Below are 23,157 nucleotides of genomic sequence, written 5' to 3'. Positions count from 1 at the left end.
ACACACCGGCGAATACTAGTGGTGTAAGAGCGCTGGAGAAGCTATGAATCCTGCAGTTTATTTCCTGGTCTACTCTACACTCATGACATGACCTTCCGTTGACTTCTACAGTCCTGGACAGGGACTGCAGCTCTTTGACATTTCACTTTATTTCTCTACGACGAGGATGCTATCCTAGGAGGCTCCCTTGTGAGTTGCCCAGTGGAATATATATGAAATGCGACTGTGGGCACTATAGTTAGAAAGGATCCTAGGACTGAAGCCGAGGGCAGGGTTTCTGGAGCCTAGACCGTGTCTGCTAGGTTCCCTCCAGACCGTGTGCCGCTGTGGTAAGGGGACCCCGAAATGGCCATTGCCTCTGACCCCGGCGCCCTCGAGCTCTCCGCCGTTGAGTTTTGCCATCTGCAAAACGGAAAACTGAGAAATCCCTGCCTGAGGACCCGCAGGAGCCACCGCTGCGTACCTGTTGCCTCGAGACCCCGAGAGGGGTCTTACAGTGCCCTTTATTTCGGTCATACGTTGCTGAAGCAGAACAAACCAAAGCTTTTAAGGGTCTGACAGACCGCGCAGACCAGAGGGAAACGCGATCCTGCTGCACGGGAGGGGGCTGCCTGCTCCACGCCTCCCGCCGCGGGCTCGCCCCCCTCCGCGGGGCTCCGCGCCCCTCCGCGGGGCTCCGCGCCGGCCCTTGCGGCACGGCCTGACGTCACCGCCCGCGGCGGGCGGGGCGGGGCGGGGCGGGGCGGGCGGCGGGGCCGCGCTCCGGAGCGGGCAGCGCGGGGACAGCGCGGGAGCGCGGCGCGGCGGGGCGCGGCGCGGCGGGGCGCGGCGCGGCGGTCCTGCCTGCCGGCGCCATGGAGGAGTTCCTGCAGCGCGCCCAGTCCAAGCTGGTGAGTCACGGCGGGGCGCCGCGGGGGGCGGCGGGCGCAAAACTTCGCCCGACTTGCCGGTAATTGCAGTCATCGGCCTCTCCCCCCGCAGCCCCGGGTGCAGCGCCCGCGGATGCTCCCGACAACTTCTCGGAGTGTTTCAGCAGCGCTCTTGGTCCTCGGCGTTGCTCGGCAGGGCGGGCGGTGGGGCGAGGACGGGGCTTGTGACCTTTGCGGCGGCCGGGGCATATTTTGGGAGTGCGTTTTCTTCTCACACCTTGCTGCCCTCTAGTTATTGCTGAATAATGCTCTGCTTTACCAATATACGAACCCGTATTCGGCAGGCATGTGGGGGGTGGCAGCGTGCCATTTCGGGATTATTTGCGCATTTGTAGAGACTTTCAGATGCATCAAGTTGCATAGGTGAATGGGGAAATAATTATGTCAGAAGTCACTGAAAACCTGTCGTTTCTCTGGTCTAAATGTCACTAGGAGTAGGTGATAAGTTTGGATAAGCAAGACTTAAAATAACTGAGGAATATGCGGAGGTGATCAAGGATCAGCCCCATAATTGTCTCGCCTGCCGTAGGTAGTTAATACCGTGTTAGGAATCACAGAGATATGTAGGTCCTGTTCTCAAATGACGCTGTTGGTAGGGTTGTGCTGAAACTGCAGTGCGTTTATTTTGTTTACAGTGACTGATAATCTGGCCCCAAATAGTGTGTGCTTTTTTTTCCCTTATGTGCAGTGCAAAAGTGGGATGTTATTAAGACTGTTATTAGGCCAGCTTGTTTCCAATCGTGAGGGTTGATTTTCTGTGCAAAACTCGGTTTTACAGTTGTTGCCTTTCGTGGGCAGCCTGCACTCCTGCTAGCTATCCCAGCTCTTAAGAATTATGTTCAATCATAGGACTAATAATGGGTTAGTAAAAAAAATCCTGTGGCTGCTAGTTTTGCCCTGTATTTTTTGGCGCATCGGACCTATGTGCTTGTAGGGTCCTCTCCCCACCCTTTGGAGAGTTGCTGTAGCTAACTAAATGTAAGCTTCATTCTTGATAGTTAGAAGCGTAGGGCCTTCCCAGTTTCATAGACCTGTTATGAATCTCTAGAGAGTGAGCAATCATAAAACTAAGATCCCCGTTCTTCGATGGCCATCATTCTCTATATGTAATGATTTGTAAAGGATGGTTTGTTATACCATCTTTTGTTGTCATGCATACGTTGGAAAACAGAGAATTAAGGCATTTTTTAGAGAACTGGCAAAATAGAAGAGAAAATGAATCCCTTCGTGGCTCCCTTAATATTTAACTGTGGTGGCATATGTTAAGGGTAAACATGAGATGTGTCATCTTGGTCACATGCCAGCTAAGTTGTTTTACTATGTATTTTTAGGCATTTGTGAAGTGTTTCCCTTATGTTTTCATGTAAACAGTTCAAACTTTGGTAGCCCTGTTGAAAGATACTGCATAGCACAGTTGCAAATACTTAATACATTTTCACATCAGGATTTCATATATTGAAACATTTGAACTGGAGATTTGGTTTTGACAAGTTTCCTGCTCAAGTACATCAAAGGTGGTCTTACTTAATAGACATTAATTATGTTACGATAGCGGTCCCCTCTGCACCATTAGTAAATGGCAAGCAGTAGGAACAACTTGATTTTACTACTAAAAGCAAATACTGCATTAATCTTTCTGAATAGCTGTTGATAATCAGAAAGGAGTTGTCTGGAAAACTGTAATATGAAGAGGCCCATGGATAGTAGATAATATTATTTCTTTAATTCAGATGAAACAGGGAGCACAGCAACTGAACAGTAGCCCTTTTTATTCCTGCAACGTGGGTTTTCAGAAGAAATGCAGACTTCTCTTTGTACTTTCTGAACTGTGGGAGAAAAAAGCATGTTTTGGAGCAGGTCTCCTCTACAGGAGGAGTATTACGGGGGGAAGCGTCTTTCTTACTGATGTTTTGTTGGATGGTCATGTCAGCTGAGCATGGTTGGGGAAGAAGCATCTGAGCACTAGCATGTTCAGTTCAGAAAAGATTTATAAATCTTACAGTTTGACAAATTGAAGCCAATTTACTTTGTACCACAGTAGCCTGAAAAAGGCAATCCAGAGTAATTGAAGATCTGCATTCTGCAACACAGAAGGCTGATGATGTGTTTTCCTTCCTGCTTGGTCAAGCCTTTTGTGGGGAATCTTTCTCTGCTGATAAAAGGTAGCCATAGGCTGAGTTGTGCGCAAACAAGGGGCGATGTTGGGTTTGCCACTGATGGAAGGTAAAGCTGCTCAGGTAAATGGGCAAATAGCTCAGAACTAACAAGCTGCAGTGTGTTGCTGTGCTATACTGCAGCCATATCTGTACTAGACACTAAAGTGCTACAGTTGTATCTCAGAGGCCTGATTATGCCGGTCTTACAGTGCTAGTATTTCACACCATAGGTAATCTTGTTAGGTTAAACTGATTACAGTGCATTGACTACATGAGTACTACTCAGCATGCGTAAAGGAAAATTTTCTTTACTCATGAACAATAGCTCTAGAAGAACAATTGCTCCAGACTCTGCAGGAGAACCTATTACTGCAAGTGCTTCATCATTCATTTGGGTCTGGCTCCAGCCACAACATTAATCAAGGCTGTTTTTCCACATGGAGCAAATTCTAGCCTCCGAGTATACCACACAAAGGACCTGCACATTTTTTGTTTTCTAAGACTCTTGCATTGTGTACCTTCATTGATTGTTAGAGAGGAAAATTCTCTGCGTATCATCTATTAATAATGAAGTCTCCATTAGGCTATTCTTTCTTTAAGAACAAAGAATTTTGCTTTTGTTACTTGTCACGTAGTCATAGAACATTCTCAGTAACTTTCAGTACCAATTTTAAAAATTGTTATGTATAATCTGTGTAAAACCAAGGGGGAAAAATGTTAGAAGGCAAAACATGGCAGAATGTAAGAGATGCTGTACTGACATTTTTGGGCGTTTACGGTTCAGTCCTGCAGATTTTTCTCCAGTTTTTCCTAAGTCTAGTAATAATGTGAGACCAAAGAGCCTTCCAAACCAGTGTTCTGTCTTGGCTAAGGGGGAGGATTATAAGCAGTGGAATATACAGGTCTGCTGATCAGATGTTGAAAGCTTAGATCAAAATGTGTATCTGAACTACTATGCTAGCCACAGCTAGAGCCATCTTCCATACATTTGGCTGCATTTTGGGTTTTTGGGTTTTTGTTTTTTTTTTTTTTTTGAATCAACTCATGCTTTGGCTTCCACAAAATCCCTGAGACAGTGAGTTTTACGATTTTGTCATGTGCTTTGTGTAAGTGGGGCAATATCCTTGTTTGTTTGCTTTAAACCATCTGCCTGACAATTTTAATGGCTGTTCCATGATTCTTATGCCTTGAATGAGTATTCTTTGTTCACTTTCTCCGTGATGTTTAGTTAAGTACTACCATATCTCCCTTCTCTTCTCCCAAACATTTCCAAGCTAAGGTTTTCTATTGCCGCTTCTTACACGAGCACTGTTCTATCACTCTGCTCACCCTTGTGGCCTCTCTCTGAAGATTTTATAATTTTATTAACCCTTTGAAAGTTGTGGAGCCCAGAACTGCCTGCTGTATTTAAGGCATGAGTGCATAAAAGACTTTGGCAGTAGTATAACAACATTTCAGTTTTTTTTTTTTCCATTTTCTTAAGAGTTCTTGGTATTCTACTTACTTACTCTATTCTTACTTATTCTGTTTTACTGTCAGAAAGCATTTTTCCGATGCTTTCACAGTATCATTTAAAAAGAATGCATGATGTTTTTTCTCCTTAGTAATACCCATTTTAAAGCCTGTCTGACTGTGTATGGTACCTAAATATAGTTAAAAAATGGAGGTGGGGTTGTTTCCTCACATTTTCCCTAGTCTGCACTTCTCGGCCCTCATTTTTTTACTATTTTATTACCTAGTCCCTCAGTGTCATGAGTCCTTTCTGCAGCTCTTGTAGTCAGTTTTAGACTTGACTCTCCTGAATAATCTGGTATTGTCTGCAACTTTTGTCACCTCATTATTTGTCTGCCTGTCCTACTGGAAGTAATATTATTTATTATTTATGGATACGAAGAACAGCACATATCCCAGCACATACCTTTGCGGAGAATCCTTCACAGATATTTTTCCTTCATTGTGAAAACTGACCATTTGTTCCTGTCCTTTGTTTCCTAACTTTTAGTTCTTTATTAAGCCATGAGAGGATTACACCCCCTTTTTCTTCGGTGATTTAGTTTCTTTACTAGCCTCTAGGAAACTTTTCAGTAATATTTTTGGAGATCCGAGTACAACGCATTGACTAGTTCGTCCTTCTCTGCATGCTTGTTGAATTATTCAAAGAACTTTAAAAGGTTTTGTACAAAAATGTTATACTTCACAAAACCTTGCTGTGTCTTCCCCAGTATATTATGTTACTGATATGTTTGGTGGCAACTCAGTCTGTCTCTCTTTGGGTTAGAGTCTTTCAGGCACAGCTAAGCTCTCAAGTGGGAGAAGAGTGACTGATCAGTCAATACATAATTTTGTATAATTTAATTAGAAAAATAAAAAAAAAGTTTAAGGCTTCAGTGGTGTAACTTCAGAGTGATTATCAGAATGATTATCAAAATGTTAAAGGCAATTAAATAGAGAAGTAAAAATTCAGAAATTATTTCTTTAGTAATTCTCTAATGTGAAATACTGTGTGCTGCATGAGGTAGTTAAGTTTGGTATTTTTCAAGTAATCTCATGTGCTTCAGACTGCAGTGAAGCTGAATGACTGTGAGAAGTTAAATCAAGGGAGTCTGTCAAGAAAGAATCTGTAAGAATTAAAAAAAAAAAATTAAAAAAATTGACAGAATTCCCCCTGAGAGATGCTGAGACAATGGCTGCCAGCCAGTACTTTTTCCCTGGCCTTAGGTCTGTGCTTAATGGAGAGCCTAATGCTTCATATGCTGGCTTCAGGGAAGTCAAAGAGGACAGAATGAGCCCCAGAAAGGGCTTAATGTGCAGATGATACTGAGATACCCCATACTGCAGCAAACTGCTTCAAACTAGCAATTGAAAGATGGTCCTCCCTCTGCAGAGAATAGCTTGGGAAATAATCTTTCTAAATGCTGTGTCATCCTCAGCAGTTAACAGCATTTGGAAGAAAACCCTAAACCCCCTAAAACTTCAAGTTCTTTTAATCCCTTGCTGCCATAAGAAAAGAGACTATAATGCTAGACCAAAGTTACACCTGGCAGAATAATACACTGGGCAAATGGGGAATTATGCCCCCAGACCGAAGTGCCCAGAGAAAAATCGGACTGTGTGACTAGACGTTTTCCAAAGTGAGGGCCAGGCCCATGACCAGGGAGATGCCCTTGAGAATAGTAAAAAAGGCTTGCAAGGCATTGCTTTGATAGATGCGAAGAATGAATGTTGTGCTTGTTTCTGAGGCAAAGAAGTTCAAAGAACAGTTAGTGATGATGGCATGACTTAAGCAGATTTATGTGACCACGGTTTAAAAACAAGCTGAGTCACTTACATGTTTATTCATATTGCCTTTTATTTGCCTGTCTGGAGTTTTGTTATCAATGATAAGCAGTGGTTACTTTGAAAATAATATTTAATTTAGCTGTAATAAAGTGGTGGCTTTATGGGAAGTGAAAGACATTACAGAAGTGAAGTAGAAGTTATTTTCCCAGAAATTGCTGAACTTATCCAAGCAGAGGGGTAAAAAAGCTTTCAAGCATTAAGACAAGGAATCAAGTCTTACCCTTTCATGTGTCTTCTTTGCATTAACCCAGCAGCACACAGGGGACTTGACTCCATTTAGCAGGGCACTTACAGTTGGTACAGAATTAAGAGTATGAGTAATGATATTGACTTCAGTCGGAAAACTCACATGTATAAGTTGTACATACACCTAAAAATGCTGCAGAATCAGAGTCTTACAGCTGATTAACCTTTTGTTCCTTAAATCAGTCAGAAGAAACCGTGTACTCTGCAGCAGGAACTTCAGAGTCAGGCTTCATTAGTAATGTGGAAAAAAGAGTAAACATTGCGCTAACATACTTCTGAGATAAATATTTAAACAAAGACTAGTTGTGAGCCATGCTGAGCAGATACAGTAATATTAAAGGGCTTACAGAGATGAGTGAAACGATTAGAAAAATATTTTGGGAAATTCTATTGAAGAGTAATTCCAAATATACATTCAATATGAGGAGAAAAATCTGAGAGCATGAAAATAGGAAGATGGAGATGGGAGTGTCACTGTAATGCAAGTAAGACATGGTTGTAGGGTGATATAAGTGTTAAAAAATGCAATTTTGGGATACAGTCTTCATATCCCATAGTAAGGCAGTAATAGATCTTTGTATGTTTATACACACACACACACACATCTTTATTGGGGAGGGTTATGTCCTGTAGCCTTACTCTGTCTTTTTTGCATCATCATTATGCAATTTCAAGTGGAATGCTTCCGTCTGTTTTGGGTACCATATAACCAAAAATATTTCTTAACTGGAGGAAGAACTCAGAGAATCAAAACAAAATGATTTAAAGGATTGAATTCCAAGGAAAAAAAGATCAACTAAACATAAAACTTGATTAAATTACTGCTGAGCTGAGACATGAGAGCAGTCTGGATCTATGGGGTACTAAAAGCAAAGCAAAGAAGGAATCATTCATTCATGTACATAGGTATAAATAAGAAATTGCAAAATGGTCAGCAGAGGCTTAATAACAAGAGAGTATTTCCTGAAAATTAAGTCTTTTAGCTAGGAGAGCAGTCTCCTAGAGGAAGGAGAGGAGAAAGCAAACCAAAATAAAACCCGAATTGGATGAACATATGTAAAACTACTTTAAAAAACAAGGAAAATATATTGGGTGATCTAATAGCCTTTTACAGTTCCACTAAAGCCATACAGCCTACAAACAACTAGCAGAAGCTGAGAATTAAAAATGCTTTTCCCCCATGGATTTTCTTTGTTTTGGAGGACAGAAATAGCATTTTAAAATTATAGCCTACATACCTTGTCTTTCATCAGTCTCTGGTGCAATGATATTTTCTCCTTTTTCACAAAAAAAAAAAAAAAGAGTGGAAATGGAAGAATAAAGCACATCTTGGTGAATTTTCCATTGGAGGAGGTGAAGTACCTCAGATTAGTCAAGATTAAGCCAAATTCTATCCTGAATAACTTTTTGGGTGTTGAATCATTGCATGAGTAGCTGACATACTTTGTTCATTGTTCTACACAGAAATAAATTCCAAAGGCATTTCAGTGCAGTATACGTCAATTTACTAGGGTATCACACTACCCATACTATTATTTAAGTGTGGTATTGTGGTATTGACCAGGATCCTGTTGTGCTAGATGCTATGCAAATACTTCATTAAAAAATTTGTTCAATCCCTGTCTTAAAGAATCTGTAAAGTAAATTGGAAAACATATAGGAGGAAGCAGATGAATCCAAAGTAGTAGTAGGGTGGTAATAGGTAGGTGTGGTAATGTTTATGTATCCTAACCTATTTGTTAGCATTTTGGCAAAGGGCAGCTTTGAGTAGGAGTTAGAAAAAGGAGGATGGGGAGGTTTGGAAACATGTCTTTAAGCATAGGGACAACGCAGGAGGAAATGAGAAGATCTGATTACTCTTCCCATTCCTCTGCTATTGACCGGCTGGAGGTAAAAGTTAACATTTTGTTATTGAATAGGAGATGATAGATGAAGCAAAGGAAGGCTTGAAAAGGTTACAAAATGTAGTTTAGGGATTCTATTTAATGTGTTGGAGCAAGGAGAGCCAGGAGAGAGAGGCCTGTATGGCCAGAGCCAATAAGGCAGGGTCAGAGCCACAGACTAGGGGAAGGTTTTCCACAGCATGGTTCTGGAACCTGCCAGGTTACCTCTGCTGAAGCCAAATAATGTTTATGTGATTAAACCATCAGGTGATGATAGCCAGAGTGTTAGCTCTGAGGGTAGATGGGAGAGATTGATGAGAAAAAAAACCTGTGGAACTTTGCAGTAGGCAGGATGTGTGTGTTTGAACAGAACATGGTGCCAAGATTACGGGCTGAAGTGATGGGCGGGATAGTTTTGTTAATCCCTATATATCTGTTATATATGCCCCTGTGAGAAAGAGGTGCCGTAAAAGGAGAGGGAGTGAAAGCTCAGCTTTAGCTGTGCTGAGTTGGAGTGTATGGTGAGATTATGCCAGGGAGGTGGGGAGGAGGTGTGGGATTTTAGTGTGAAAGGGGCAGGACTGGAGCAGCACCGAAGTCCCGTTTGCCAGCCTGGAGCCCTGAGGGAGATCAGGCTTAGAGTTTAAATGACTTGATAACACTCCTGTTATATTCTTTTTCTCCAAAGAAGAGAGCCTGGTGCCAGCAACAGTTAGACAGGTCGTTAACAACTGGAATGATATCACTTGATCTAATGAGATACAAATAGATTGCAGCACAGTAAGGACAGAGGATGGCCAGTGAAAAGGTTAGGAACATTTCAGAAAACGATGACGTCTGGATGATGTCAGTTCTCTTTCCTTGTTTGCTGTATCATTTGACAGTAACTGAATAATGTGTAATAGACCTAATGGACCTAATGCACTGGCCCAGTTCCATCTTGCACAGCCGTAACCTGCTTTTGTACATTTCCCTCTAGCCTCAATTTATTAGTCTTAATCCTCCTTACATCAACTTCTGTCTAGAGCACAGTGAGATTTTGCAGTATACCTGACATTATTTACCTGTTTTGTACTATTCAGGAAATTTTGGTTTTACTGTATTTTGATAGCAATAATCGTGTTTATGTCTTTTTGTAATTGACACAGTTTTGATTCTGGTTTAGTTTTCTGTGTGGAAGTGGCTCTGTATACAGTGCCTGACAGTAAGAAAGTTAGCCGCTGAACCAGCCTTTGATTAAGTGACAGACCATCATGATGAAGTGACCTTTTCCCTAATGGTCCCTAATTTCCCTAACAATCTTACTGTGTTACATTGTGATACAGAGCGTGAGAATTATTATACTTAACAAATACTTTCGTGCTCTTGTACAATAGTGATTAAAAAATCCTGAGCAAAGATGAGTTGGTAGGGAAGAAGAAACCTCTGAATTGTTTCTTCAGAGACTACCATGTTTTTGTAACTCCTGGAATAAGTGGAGACGTACAGTCTAGCTGGTGTGCTGGCAGAGAAAGGCATATTCTTCTTGGTGAACCTTGAATGCTGTTCTGCAGTCAGTGGGATAGGAAGAAAGAAAGAAGGAAAGAAAGAAAGGAACTTTTCTTTTGAGTTTGCTTTTTTTTTTTTTAAATGAGAAGCGGAATTGCTCCATTTGGAATATATTTGACTCTTTGCGAAGCAGCGATAAATGGTAAACTTTTAAACACTTGGAGGGACAGTCTCTCCTAAATATAGACAGTTGGCAAGTGATCAGTTGACTGATTCAGCAGCCTTTCTTTTACTTAACAAAGGTTTTAACACTCAATCAAAGTCATTTGCAGGCCTGGCTGGATTACAGCTGAGTCAGATGGAGTGCAGTGATAGGTTAACTTGCTGGAAGAGTATACTACTATTTTTTGACAATGCATGTATGCAGGCCGCAGAATTTTCATGTATGTTTACCTAGTTTTCTTACAGATAAATCTGTTCGAGACTGTATCCTGAGCATTCCCATTACTTAGAAGAGCAAGTGGCTTTACGTGATGTACCTGTGTATTTTGAGTTTAAGAGGTTTAGGTCTATATGAAATCTTGAAAAGGTTAGCCTGCCAGGTTCCTGCATATTTTTTTATACATGTTTGAAGTGGATAGCATTATCAAGTTAAAAGACCAGATATGATTTTAAAACCACTGTTTCACTTCTGGCCTCTCTCTGGTTTTGGATTTGTTTCTGTGTTACTTTGAGTTTTTGGTCTTTTAATTCAGCAAGCATGAAAATGGAAATTACCCATTCAACTGAAATAACTTTAGTGCAGAAAACAAACAAAATTTCCCCTTTTTGCAAAGATGGACTTAGCTGTCCTTTCTCTGGACTTAGTTGAGATAGTAGCTGTGGTAATTTTTTCACTAGTAGAAATACTGTAATTCAAGTTTACCTGAATTACAGATTATTTTTTTTCTTCCAAATGAATTACTAGTTCAGTTTGTGAGGGGTTTATAGGCTGAATCATATGACTAAGGCATAGTCTGCGATAAGAGATTATATACTTCCTCTCTGCCACCCATCAGGGAAATGTGTGCATTTATCTCTTTGTGATATGATGAAACTATAGAGGCTAATGATAGGTAAGCTGTGCAGTTGCTGCAACCAGCTTTAAAATGATGCACGTTGGCTATTTTTTACATAAAAGTTGTTTTGTGTATGAGAGGAGGAGGTGTGGATAGCTTTGTGCAATTCTTTGCTTTCTGCATATTCTGAGAGGCTAGCTGCCTAAACTCATATAAAACCAGTTCCATACTATTATGTGGAATTTGTTCCCTCCCTCGAGAATTTGGTGCACATTAGAACTTCAGCATTGGCAGTCTTAGGAAGAATAAGCAAAGGCAGTGACTTCATTTATTGTTTGGAAGGGTGGCATAACTGTGCATTAAAGCATTCATTCCAGGGATGAGAGAGTGGTGCAGATTGGAGTTCTAGTCTTTCATCTCCAGAGACGTGGACTCATATCCTGTTTTAGATCACATGTGAAAATGAGTTAAGTGATCTAATCTTAGCAGCTATTTGTTAACCTCTCAAAATCATTGCACAGTTTTCAACTGGCAGCTTTTGCATAGTGGAAGAGGGATTTCTAAGGCTGGGTCTGAAGTCTTCTGGTTGATCTGTTCTGCGAAGTTTGTGCAATAGTCGTTGGCATGAGCCTGTCTCAATATCAAAGTTTTGAGCATTCATTTAAAAAAACAACCAAACCAAACCAGCCATCAACTAACCCCCCCCCTGCCCCTCCACTGTGTGAGAATTGGGCCAGTTACAATCTCACAGTCTGAAAAGATAATTTATTTACAGATTCTAAATAAAACACAAATTACAGTTGATAGAGAAAATGAACTGATCTAAAGAAATATTTTTAGCTAAGTTTAGGTAAGTATGAAGACTATGAAGTCTGCTTGACTGAAAATGCTGAGATCTTGTTTCTTGGAAATAGAGCAAGTTAAAGTATGTGGCTTACTTGTCATGGAAACAGTTTATATGCCATTTCTGTGTTCTATATCTGTCCCCATATAAAATAATTTGAATGTGTCTCTTTACCAGATTGTCTATGGTGGCAGAAACCATTGCTTGAGAAAACTTTCAGGCTTTCTATTGATTTTTTTCCCCCTAACCATCTTGCAGAACTTACTTGAGATTTTATTCTTGCTGTCAAGTGCCTTGCAACTTTTCTAGTAGGTTGGGAATTCAAGTTCTGCTCTGTGTTAACAGTGGTGAAAATATAGAGTAATGCCAGTTCTGGTAGCATTAGTTTATGTTTAGTCTCTTCTGTTTTTCTCAGTGTAGTTTCAGTGTGCTAAAATGGAACACTAGATATGAAAATGCTATCTTTTAATGCAGACAGCAATAAGCAGGTGAACTTACCTTCTTGCTTCCTTTTTTCCTCAACTTTGTAGCTCCCAAAGGGGGGAAAGGAATGAGATCTTTATTTATATATTTAATTTCTTTTATTTTTCCTTTTTCCTCTGTTTTTTCTCTGCTCTCTCTCCTTTCCTGCCAGTAGGATGGATATTCGATAGTCAGAGCCATGATATTGCCATGTGGCTTTTAGAAGTAGGGGCATACATACCAATGTATGTGAAACTAGTATAGTCTCTCAGTAAATTGCACAGCTTCGGCACACTGTAGTATACGTACTTTGTGGTTCTCCACAAGTGCTTGTAATATTGCAGTTTGTCATTTCCTTTTGTGCCAACCAGTGAGGTACAGATTGGTTCTTTTGAGTGTCTTACAACATTTAGGATAAATTAGCCTTTTGGCATATGATTGTTTATGAACTGCCATTTTTTGTTCTACCTTACAACATGCTGTCCATTGCTAGACAACCAGACAGTTCATCCTGTCTGCCTCTGAGGTTATTTCTCTTTGCATTTTGCTGCACTGGAAAATAAGCAAGGATGCTAAACAAGATGTGAAATGACATTCTAAATCTTTCTAGCCCTGCTTAATTACATGTATCCTCCATTGTTAACTGAGTGCTTAATCACTTACCTTTTAAGCTAGTTAGATACTCATTTTAATTCTTTGCACATTTCAATTTTTCAGAGCTTAGATTGGTGCTGTTTGATGATGTTGTGGAAAAAGCAACCTAGTTAGTTGCTATATTAAGTAGTGATTAAAATCTAGCTGCTTCTCTCCCAACCAGATAATAATTACTAATATTGAATTAACATCAGTCTGTAAGAGCAGAATCTACTCTTTGCTTCCATAAATCAGAAGTGGTTATACAAATGAGCATATGGGTAATCGAGAGACAAGGAATTCTGCCTAAGAAGTGCTAGGCTTATGGCAGAAAGCAGGAAAAAACAGCACTATTTCATAGCGTTTTTTTGAGCTGAGGCAGCAACCCTGTGATACAATAGCAGAAGTTACAGCTGGAGTATTAATCTGACATGTTCTGTCCAATTTGAAAGCTTAAATGGTGATATAATAGATTACACCCCAGGCATTGTAAGGTGAGAACATCTCTCTCAGACGCATGAAAATGTCTGTTACAGATTTATTGCATTTGAGAACATGGGACTCGCTTTAAAATACAAGTTTGGATTTTAATGTTTCCAAAGTGACATAGATCCTTTAGGTAGAGAGCATATCTGTTAGCAAAAGAAAAGAAGCCAAGATAGAGGAAACTGTAAGGAAGGTGTAAACACTGAATGTGGCTGTCCAACCTGACATCCCAGCCTCACCAGTTTTCACTTAGCCCGTATTATTAAAATACCACTTTCATCTAGTTCACTTGCTTGTGCGCTCGCACTCTCTGTCACTCGCACGCACAGAGAGAAACACAAACCCACTCTCTCTGCAAGTGGGTTAATGGACTAGGGAGTCCTTGGGCAGAGTTCTCTGCCTTAAACACTTAAACTTGACCAGAGTGCGAGGCTGAGGACTATTTCTGAAATCCCACTGAACCAGCCGGGAGATGGTGCCTGTGTTTTGTGCATGTGCATGTACGTACGTGCACTTGTATGCATGCTGTAGTGCATCTCCCAACAAGTGTAACTGGTGTCAAGCTCGGGTGTTGCAAGGGGATGCAGTGTGTGTTGTATTTCCCACTCATCTCTAGGGAGGCATCTTCTAGAAATTGTTGAGATGTGCAAGAAAATTTCTGAGGTGGCAGGTGTGGAGACCTTACTGAATAAGGCTGGTCCGGTTGGCGTCTTTCATAGGTATTAGAAATACTGTCCTCAGGTAAATTTACACCTCTAAAGAAAGGGGAAGCTAGGCTTTCCTTATGCCCTTATTGTATGCTATAGCTTTTGCCTTTCTGACAAAAACTGTTCAAGAAATAAAGTACTCTTAATGCTCTATTTTCACTTTGATTTGAAGGAAAAATTTGAAGGCCTTGAGGGCAAGACTTCCGAGTAGTGGCTGAGGTCACTTGGTTTGTTCAGCTTAGAGAAGAGAAGGCTGAGGGGTGACCTCATCGCAGTCTACAACTTCCGCAAGAGGGGCAGCGGAGGGGGAGGTGCTGATCTCCTCTCTCTGGTGACCTGCGATAGGACACGAAGAAATGGAATGAAGCTGCCTCAGGAGAAGTTCAGACTGGACACTAGGAAAAGGTTCTTCACTGAGAGGGTGGTCGGTCACTGGAACAGGCTCCCCAGGGAACTGGTCACGGCACCAAGCTTGTGAGAGTGCAAGGAGCGTCTGGACAATGCTCTTAGTCATATGGTTTAGTTTTAGGTAGTCCTGTGAGGAGCATGGAGTTGGACTCGATGATCCTTATGTGTCCCTTCCAACTCGAGATATTCTAGGATTCTATGATTCTGTGAAATATGAAGAGCTTTTAGTTGTTCCTTTGAAACTAAAAGCAATATGGTAAACAAATTTTTGCAAGCCTTTCTACAAAATCTAAAATAGATCTGTTCTTCGATGTAGTCATAATTTGACATGCTCTAATGTGTGTTTTCAAGGCTGGATATTAATAAGTATGTCATAAACAGATATGTTCAGAGCATCACAGGTTCTTGAGAAAGCATTTAAAGTCAACTGACTGTCATTTTTAACAGGAAAGAGAGGTTAAGCTCCGTCCCCCAGAGATCCCAGCAGAATCCACAGGTCCAGTAAACAGAACAGGTGACTGGATGTCACTGACACTGTACACAACTATAGCTGAAAGATCATTTATCTTCAAGTTAAAAAGATTTAGCCCTCACAATAGGCTATTCATCTATGACAGTCCAGAGAAGCTAAGGAGTGGCATGCTTTCTAATTCAAATATGCCTTTTTTTTGGAAGAGTAACATGCCATTGTATTTGTTTTGAGGACCCCTTAACACATTTCTGAATGTTTAGAAAGTTACCCATTTTTGTGATAATTTAATGTGGGTTAGTTTGATAGGTGATAGACAGAACAGCATGTTGTGTGCACTGCGAGTTAGAAACCACTGCTATAATAAGAAAAATAACCAAAAGGGTGTAAGAAAAGATAACAGGCAGGGCAAAAGAATTTTCTTGCACTTTCTGCATCTTTACAGAATACTTAGGTACTTACAAACCCCATTCCCTATGCATTAACACTGAGTAGTATTTTGAACAAGACTATGGCCTGACACTTTTAAGTTTGGAATGGCTTGCTGGAAATCATGGAACTTTATTCGAAATGATTGATAAGTGAGACAGGGTCAAGGCCAGGGAGTGAAAACCACACACAAAAAAAACCCCAAAGACAAAAAAGAAAAAAGTGGGAAGTAGAATGATAATATGAAAGATATTATTTACTGAATTCAGAAGTGTCCTATTTGGTTCCTGGTTCTGTCAAGAATCTAAATAAACTTGAAAAGTTGACTTGAGTCGTGAAAACTTCCTCCTTTCCCTACGCTTACATTCTCTGTCTGCAATTTTTAGTTACTATTGTTAGAGAGATATTAATTTCAGGGGCCTAGCTTTACATAATTGCAAATGTTTCTGAGGGCATTTAATTAACGTAAATCAACATGTATAAAGTTTAAAATAGCTCAAACCCACTGAGCTTTAGTAACTAGGTCTTTTTCCTGGCAAGCCCTTATAAAAACACCTATATAGATTTGATAGTTGTACTGGGAGGCCAGAGAGCGGTGTAAATCAAGGGAACCAAATGTCAGTTGGAAAAAGTGGGGTGTTCCCAGTCACAGAGAGATGGGTTTCCCCTCCCTCTCCTCTTTGGTGCCCGTAGCTTCTGCTGCTGAATGGTCTGTGAGAAGAAAGGTTTTTCTATTTGTTCTAAACAAGGCCGTGCTGAGCCACAATGTTACGTCTATTTTTGACAGGGTGGTCTGTCATCCAGCACCTAATACTAAAGCTGTCTAGTCTCTATCTCTTAAAACACATCTTTTGTAAGTGTATCTTTTGAAGTGTCCCTGGAGGAAAGAATCAACAAGTCTGATTTTAGCTCTTTATCATCTGCTCTTTAATTACAGAGATTAGTGCCAAATCCTTGAATTGGACTTACTATCAGTGGGGAGAAAAAGGAAGACACAGAACATCAGTGCAATGTGGTTTTTTTAGCTAATGATAGTCCATAAGGTAAATGTGCTCAGTAGGTCAGGTGCGATACCTTTTTTGTCCCTGTCCTCAGGCCTGCATAGCTGCTGTACCAGGAAACCAGTAGACGGATGGGAATGGAATTGGGTGTAATTAGTTCTGGTTCTGCAGTGCTGGTAGTGAGGAGAACTGGAGCAAACATGCGAAGGACTGACCATACAATCTTTGAGGTGGGGATGGAAAACAGGATCCCTCTCTGTGCACAACTTCTATGTGGAGTAATAATTCCTAAGCAGGTATTCCTCATATTTAAACTTACGTAGAAGTAGTTCTCTTATATTCCAGGTTATTAAATAGGAGGATATGCAGATACTCTGTCCTACTGAACATAGCCAGCATGCCTACATGAATATGTATGTGCACACACCAACCCCCGACATGTAAAGTGTCCGAAGTTCATACCTTTGGGCACTACTGCATCTGTAATTTGAGAGTCTTACCTTTTGATGGTAAAATAAAACCGTGCTCCATCGAGGTTACTGTAACCTCATCCCATCACAGACATTTAAATTTAGTTTATTTTCTTCATAGAAATGTGTAAATTCTCAAAAACATAAAATGTAGGAATATTTTAAAATAGTAAAAGACATTTAGGAGTGAAAAGTTAAGTCAATACTTTTGGTAATTTGGAGATGGGAGCTTGGCTAAATTATAATTTGTACAGTAAAGTTTGAAGAAAGGGCAAAGTATCTTTACCGAGATCAGTAATAAGAAATCGAGTAAGTAGCACAGCTCAGCACTGTGTGGCAAGACCAAAGATATTTTGGAGGAAATAGGAGAAACATGCTAATACTGTTCCAGAAAGCTGCTAAGCTTCATGCTCTTTCTGCAACTTTAATTTGAGGTTCAGTTTGAGCTGTAATTGGTATTAATGTCAGATCTGGTGTTTGGAGAATCAGTTGCACTTATATGATGTTAAAAAAAGCACTTTTGTGTCTGGGAACAATAATATTTCATATCTGGGAACAATACCATATGCTATGTTTGCTTTGGACAGAATTTCTGAAATGTCTTGCCTTTTTTCTTTTTTTCCCCTCTTTGCCTTTCAGAATGTTTATGCTGGGTCTCTGCTAGTTTAATTTTTGGGTCATGTTATTGGTATCATTTAGCCATGACGGATGAAGGAAGCGCTTAGACAGGGATGATACCTGTCTTCTGTGTCCTGCTATTTGCAAAGTATTCAGACTTCCAAATCTGATTGTAATTTTTTCTGAGGACTTATATATTAATTAAGAGATTTTGTCATTTAAATATTTTCTACTACATTCTCTGAATGATGTTTTTTATGCTGAAGCATTCCTGGAAAGAGAATTCTATTCATGAGGAGTAGTTAGGTGTAGATTTCATTTAACTGTGTTACAAACTTTCCCCATGTCGTGCATTTTTAAATGGCGTTTTAAGTTGAGTTTCCTCTTATTGTTAAGCACAGCTACCACTTTGTATCACATTAATTGATTTTACAGACTAAATGTTAGCAGAGTAGAAACTGAAGTTTTTCTTGCTAATGTTAACTTAAGCATGTTGCACAGCCCGAATGCTTCACAATATACCATTCATAACAAAACAGGTATTTTATGTCATGCTCTTGTTAAAACATGTATATACTATGCTATCTATCTATCTATCTTATATACTGTTTTTAAAGAAAAAAATTAAATATGAATTAAACTTTCTATTTTGATGCTAATTGTGACACTAATTACCATAATTATTAGCATCCTGGTTCCCAAATTTGACAGAAATCATTACAATGTATTTGTAAGGCTGGTTTTAAAATCACAGGAATGCAATATTCATGTGACTTCAGCAAGTGGACATGGCTCTCCTCTGATAGCCATAACAGTCTATTTTTATAAGTAGACCTCATTCTCAAAATTTGTTTCTCATATATTGCTGTGCCTGTAAGAGATGACTCAAATCACAAAGCCTCTGGGGGTTGGTCCTTTTATAAATTTAAACAGCTTACTAATCTGTTTGAGTAATCGTGTAGAGGAATATCTCAAATCTCTTTTCAGTCAGTATGTTCTTTTAAGACTTGATGTGCTTTTTTATTCAGGATTGGCCAGTACATGTTGGTATTTATACATATGAACTCCATCTAGAGCCAGAGATTAAATGGTCAAATACTACTGCGTATAAATATCTTGCCATTGTACCTTATCGTCTTTTGACTGATCCTGAGAAAAAATATTGTTCTACTTAGCTGGTAAAAGAAAGGAAAGAATTATGCCGTGTTTATTTTTAACAGACTTTCCTAATTCCATTAAAACTGAACAGATATCCTTTCAACCACAATACAAGGGCAGCACATGCTTCCCATATAAGGGAAAGAAAGCTACACAGTTATTCCTCTTGTTCTTTCAGTGCAAAATGCTTATATTACATAAAATGCTGTGTAATGGTCCTCTGATCTGCTGCGATTTATGCAATTAACTAAGCAGAAATAATAAGCTAAAGAAATGTCAGATTGAGAACAGAGAGTGACTTTACACTGCAAAGCCATGAAATCATCACCAGTTTCTAACGTTACCACTGTTCCTGTTCTGACAAGTGTTTAACTGGATACTTGTCAGTATCTCCAAGGGTGATGAATTCCTTTTTTCAACATCTTTAACACCTTGGGAATACAGAGGAATTTTAGTTCATGTGTTCCAGCATTCTCATAGCTGGAAACACAGGAGTTGTCTTATTGGCACATACTAAACATCCATGTGATGGAGTATGTTGTGTTGCTAGCCACTGAGGTAGGGTGTAATTACAAGCAAATTCTAAATGCCCTACCAGTGTTCTCAGATGTTAGCAGCAGAAAAGTCTGGGTCTGGCTGCTGTGATCAGTCTTGTGCATCAGATATTTTGGCTTGCATAGGTCCCTTTTATGTACTTAGGTTTGGGGTTTTTTGGTGGTTTTTTTTATGTTGGTTGGTTGGGGTTTTTTCCCCCCCACCCCCAGAGATTTAAGGACTTCTCTCTGTGCAAGAGGTGACCTAGGAGGGATGTTGTGCTCTCGGATTTTTTTACCTTCAGAATCACTTTAAACAAGTTTAGAGCTCCCTGATTTGGTGGAAGTAAGGTATTAGCGTGAGAGGAAGCAGATTGTTCTTTGCTAGCTTACCTATCTCTCCTTACCTTTGGACCCTTTGTTCTTAACTACAGCAGACATAGAAATCAATGGATGCTGCTTTTCCTAACAGTATGCTCTTCAATTGAACACCAAGAGCTTGACTGCTGAGGAAAATCAAGCAAGTCCCGATGTGGGGGAGGACACAGTTACCAGTGTTTTCCATAGATTAAAAATACATCATAGTGTGTTAAATATAAAACTAGAAGATACTGTTGATCTGTCAATTGAAAGGTAAAGTTGAAATATTAATGTAATTTATTTTGTTTGTTGTTACCATATTTTTTTCTAAAATATTTGTTGTCTTTTGAATTAGCTAGGGCAGCAGATTTGCCAGGGATGATGAATTGCCCATTTTGCTGTTAACTGAGAGGATTCAGCAAAAATATCATTGAAGAGGATGTTTTACTTAATCAGTCATTAGTGTCTCTTCATATGTGAATTTGTCAATTTATATCTACTGTTTCCTCGTGCTTAATAAAATTTGAAATAATACATTGTGAAAACCTTAATCAAAATGGATGAAACGGAGCCAAACCTTAAAAAAAAATCTCTTCTAGGTGCATTCCTTGTCCTCATATTCTGTTAATGCTTACGAAATTTTTTAACAGAAATGAATGGCATAACATATCTTTAAAGAAATTGTTTTATAACTTTATAATATAAACAATGCTTCAATTTACTTTGTAATTATACTTGAAATGATTTTGTCTATTATTTTCCATACTTTTAAAGCAATAGTTGATATGCTCACCATGAAGATCATCTTTAATACTATATACTCTCTGTTTCTATGGTTCTTCTCTATATAACATATCTTTTATGAGATGAAATTGAACTGCTGTGCCAGATAAAGACTGTCTGTGCAATCAATAGGCTATTTACCGTTACAGAAGCTCTCACCTCTGTTCAAGGTGGGGTTTTTTTGGTAGCTACAGTGACAATCTGGCTATAGCTCTATATGAGAAAGGTGTGTTTATTGTATTGTGGTTCTTGACAGATCTTGGTTGTGCTGGAACATTACTGTGATGTCCAGCAGAATTAGCATAATTTGTTCTTTTTTTTTCTGAACCAGTTGTCCTAGTGCATTAAATTTAAAACATGGCTTAGGTACATGTATGTTCTATGTCAAGACACAATAATGTGAAATGGAGCTGTGGTTCGGAGGGGCAATAATAATCATCGCCATAAATACTGTTTGCAGTATCATCATCTGTATGACAGTTCAAGGTGTCATTGGCACTACGCAAGACTAATAAGGCAGGAGTCTTACCCGAAATATGTAATCTCTAGGTTCTTTTTTTGGGTGTGGTGCTTTGTGGGACTTTAACTATTGCAGTGCTGAACTCTGAAGTGCAAGAAGGAATGGGAAACACAGAGTGTATTCCCTCCTATAGATCTTTCCCAGCTTGCCCCAGGCATAGGAATTAATCATGATTCCATCTCCTGATAACTTTTTGCTTCCTCTGGAGGATATTTTTTCAAAGTGATTGTTGTTTCTTCCAGTTCTTTTACTACTTTTCCATTGTCAATTGCGCTGGACAAATACAAGGATTAGTTTCGGTGTTTTCCCTGATGCACTGCATTTTCGCAGAAAGACATTTAAGAAATAAGTCTCTGCTCAAACTTTTTTTCCTAAAAAATCTTATATTCTTAGCAGTATTTTAAATGTTTTCCCTGAAACCCAAACACTCCATTTCAGTTTCCTACCCTTTTCTCATTGAGTGTTAAAAGAGGAAATTTTTCAATAAATTAGGACTAGTGTTGCATTTCTTCAAATAGGAATATTTGTGGATTTTTTTGTTTTTACAGGAGTGTATTTTACCTATTCTATCTCATTAGATGGAAAACTAACATCAGCATAGCAAAAATGAACATTTTAGATTGCTACTGTATATTGCCTTTCAGCACACTTTAATTAAATTGGTGTTTGTTTGTCCTATAATATCACCATTCCCTAATCAATGTACTGAGCAAGCACCATGGTGACAAGATAAGTTGCTTTGTTTTGTTCCATATGTCTGTGTTCCAAATTTTCCATAGTTTTAATTGGTTCCCTGCAGAATAACATTTACAAGCATATGGTATGGAAAATGCTGACTGCATTTGTTATCATATATTTTAGTACATTGGTGGCACTAGATCACTAAGCCTTTAAATGTGATTATGAGGTTATTTAATGCAGTCAATAGTGTGCTTAAAACACAGCAAAAATCTGCAGTGAGCCAAATGGTATCAAGGAAATATGTTTGAATGCCTTCTTAATGCTTCAAGGATAGATGGGGGAGTCTGATTCAGAAAAGGTTTTGGGTAATGTTTATGCTGAAACATACTTTGTCACCTAAGAGCAATTTGGAAAGGTCTGTGGAGGCTGCTTGCCATCACAACAAGAGGAATGTGCGTAGGAATGTGGAATGCAGATAGGGCAAAATATATGATACATCAAAGATTATTGACTTCTGAAGAAATGCACTGGCATTAGCTGATGAAATGGAATGCAGGATCAGCCCTCAAATCTCGTGTGTCTGACTTTGGAGACATCAGCACTACATTTTTACACCGATTCTGCTCTGGCAGAAGACAATCCAAAAGAGAACATGATTGACTGAGAAGACCCCAGTCATCTCAGCGTGTTTGAAGGTTTGAGTTCAACAATATTGACATAGGTGTTGGGTTATGCCTTTTTGATTGTGCTGGAGGGGAAGGGCGTGTCATGGCGGAGAACAGCTGAATCGGATTTCTTGCTAAGACAAATCAACCAAAGTGGTTTCAGACTGCTCCAGGAAGCGCTCAGTGGGTCACTGTATTAATGACCTCTTTGGATTTCATGAGCAGACTGGAAACTCAGACACAGCCCAAACGATGAGAGAAAAAGGATCACTTCATACACAGAGACTTCTGATGTATGGATTTCATCCTTTACATATGGATTCAAGAGGTACCATATCCCTTCTGTCCCTAGCCTGAACCCAGCCTAACTGACTAAATAAATTACTTCCAAATTTCTACAGTTTTAATGTCATCCATGTGAAAAAGAGTATTAGACATTAAAGCAGCACAAATTCTAAGTTTATTAGTGACTAGACATACACTGAAAAGCATATGAATGTTAAAAGTAATACAAGAATGTGATTATACATTTTCTCTTGCTTATATGAAATACATATATGGCTCATATTAGTATTATGGTGAAGGCAATTCAAGGATCTAAACAGTATAGACATAACCAATTACTGTATGAGTAGAAAGGCAGTGCCTTTTCATAATGGAGCATATGTTTCTATTCTCATAACATCCCAAATAAAAAAATAGATTGTTTTTGTAAAATCGAGTTTCATTCTGAGTGTTCATTTCTTAGTGCACTGTCGTTTCACTAACAAGCACAGTGCTGCAAGATAATTTTTAATCTGTGCTCAGCTTCTGCAGCAAATCAAACCAACA

General features: G+C 39.4%; 1 protein-coding gene across 3 annotated transcripts in view; it reads left to right on the top strand.

Moving 5' to 3' along the window:
• Window positions 1-831: 831 nt before the first annotated feature.
• PRUNE2 (prune homolog 2 with BCH domain) overlaps window positions 832-23,157 on the top strand; it is a 151,721-nt gene continuing 129,395 nt past the window's right edge. For all 3 annotated transcript variants that reach the window (XM_076361606.1, XM_076361605.1, XM_076361604.1), the window contains exon 1: window positions 832-890. In XM_076361606.1, coding sequence (XP_076217721.1) covers window positions 855-890 — 36 coding nt within the window. In that variant the 5' untranslated portion in view covers window positions 832-854. The remainder of the gene's footprint in view (window positions 891-23,157) is intronic.

The sequence above is a fragment of the Aptenodytes patagonicus genome, chromosome Z (assembly GCF_965638725.1).
Source record: "Aptenodytes patagonicus chromosome Z, bAptPat1.pri.cur, whole genome shotgun sequence".
Lineage (NCBI taxonomy): Eukaryota > Metazoa > Chordata > Aves > Sphenisciformes > Spheniscidae > Aptenodytes > Aptenodytes patagonicus.
The sequence above is the reverse complement of the archived record's forward strand: the minus strand, read 5'-3'. Positions and strand labels throughout refer to the sequence as shown.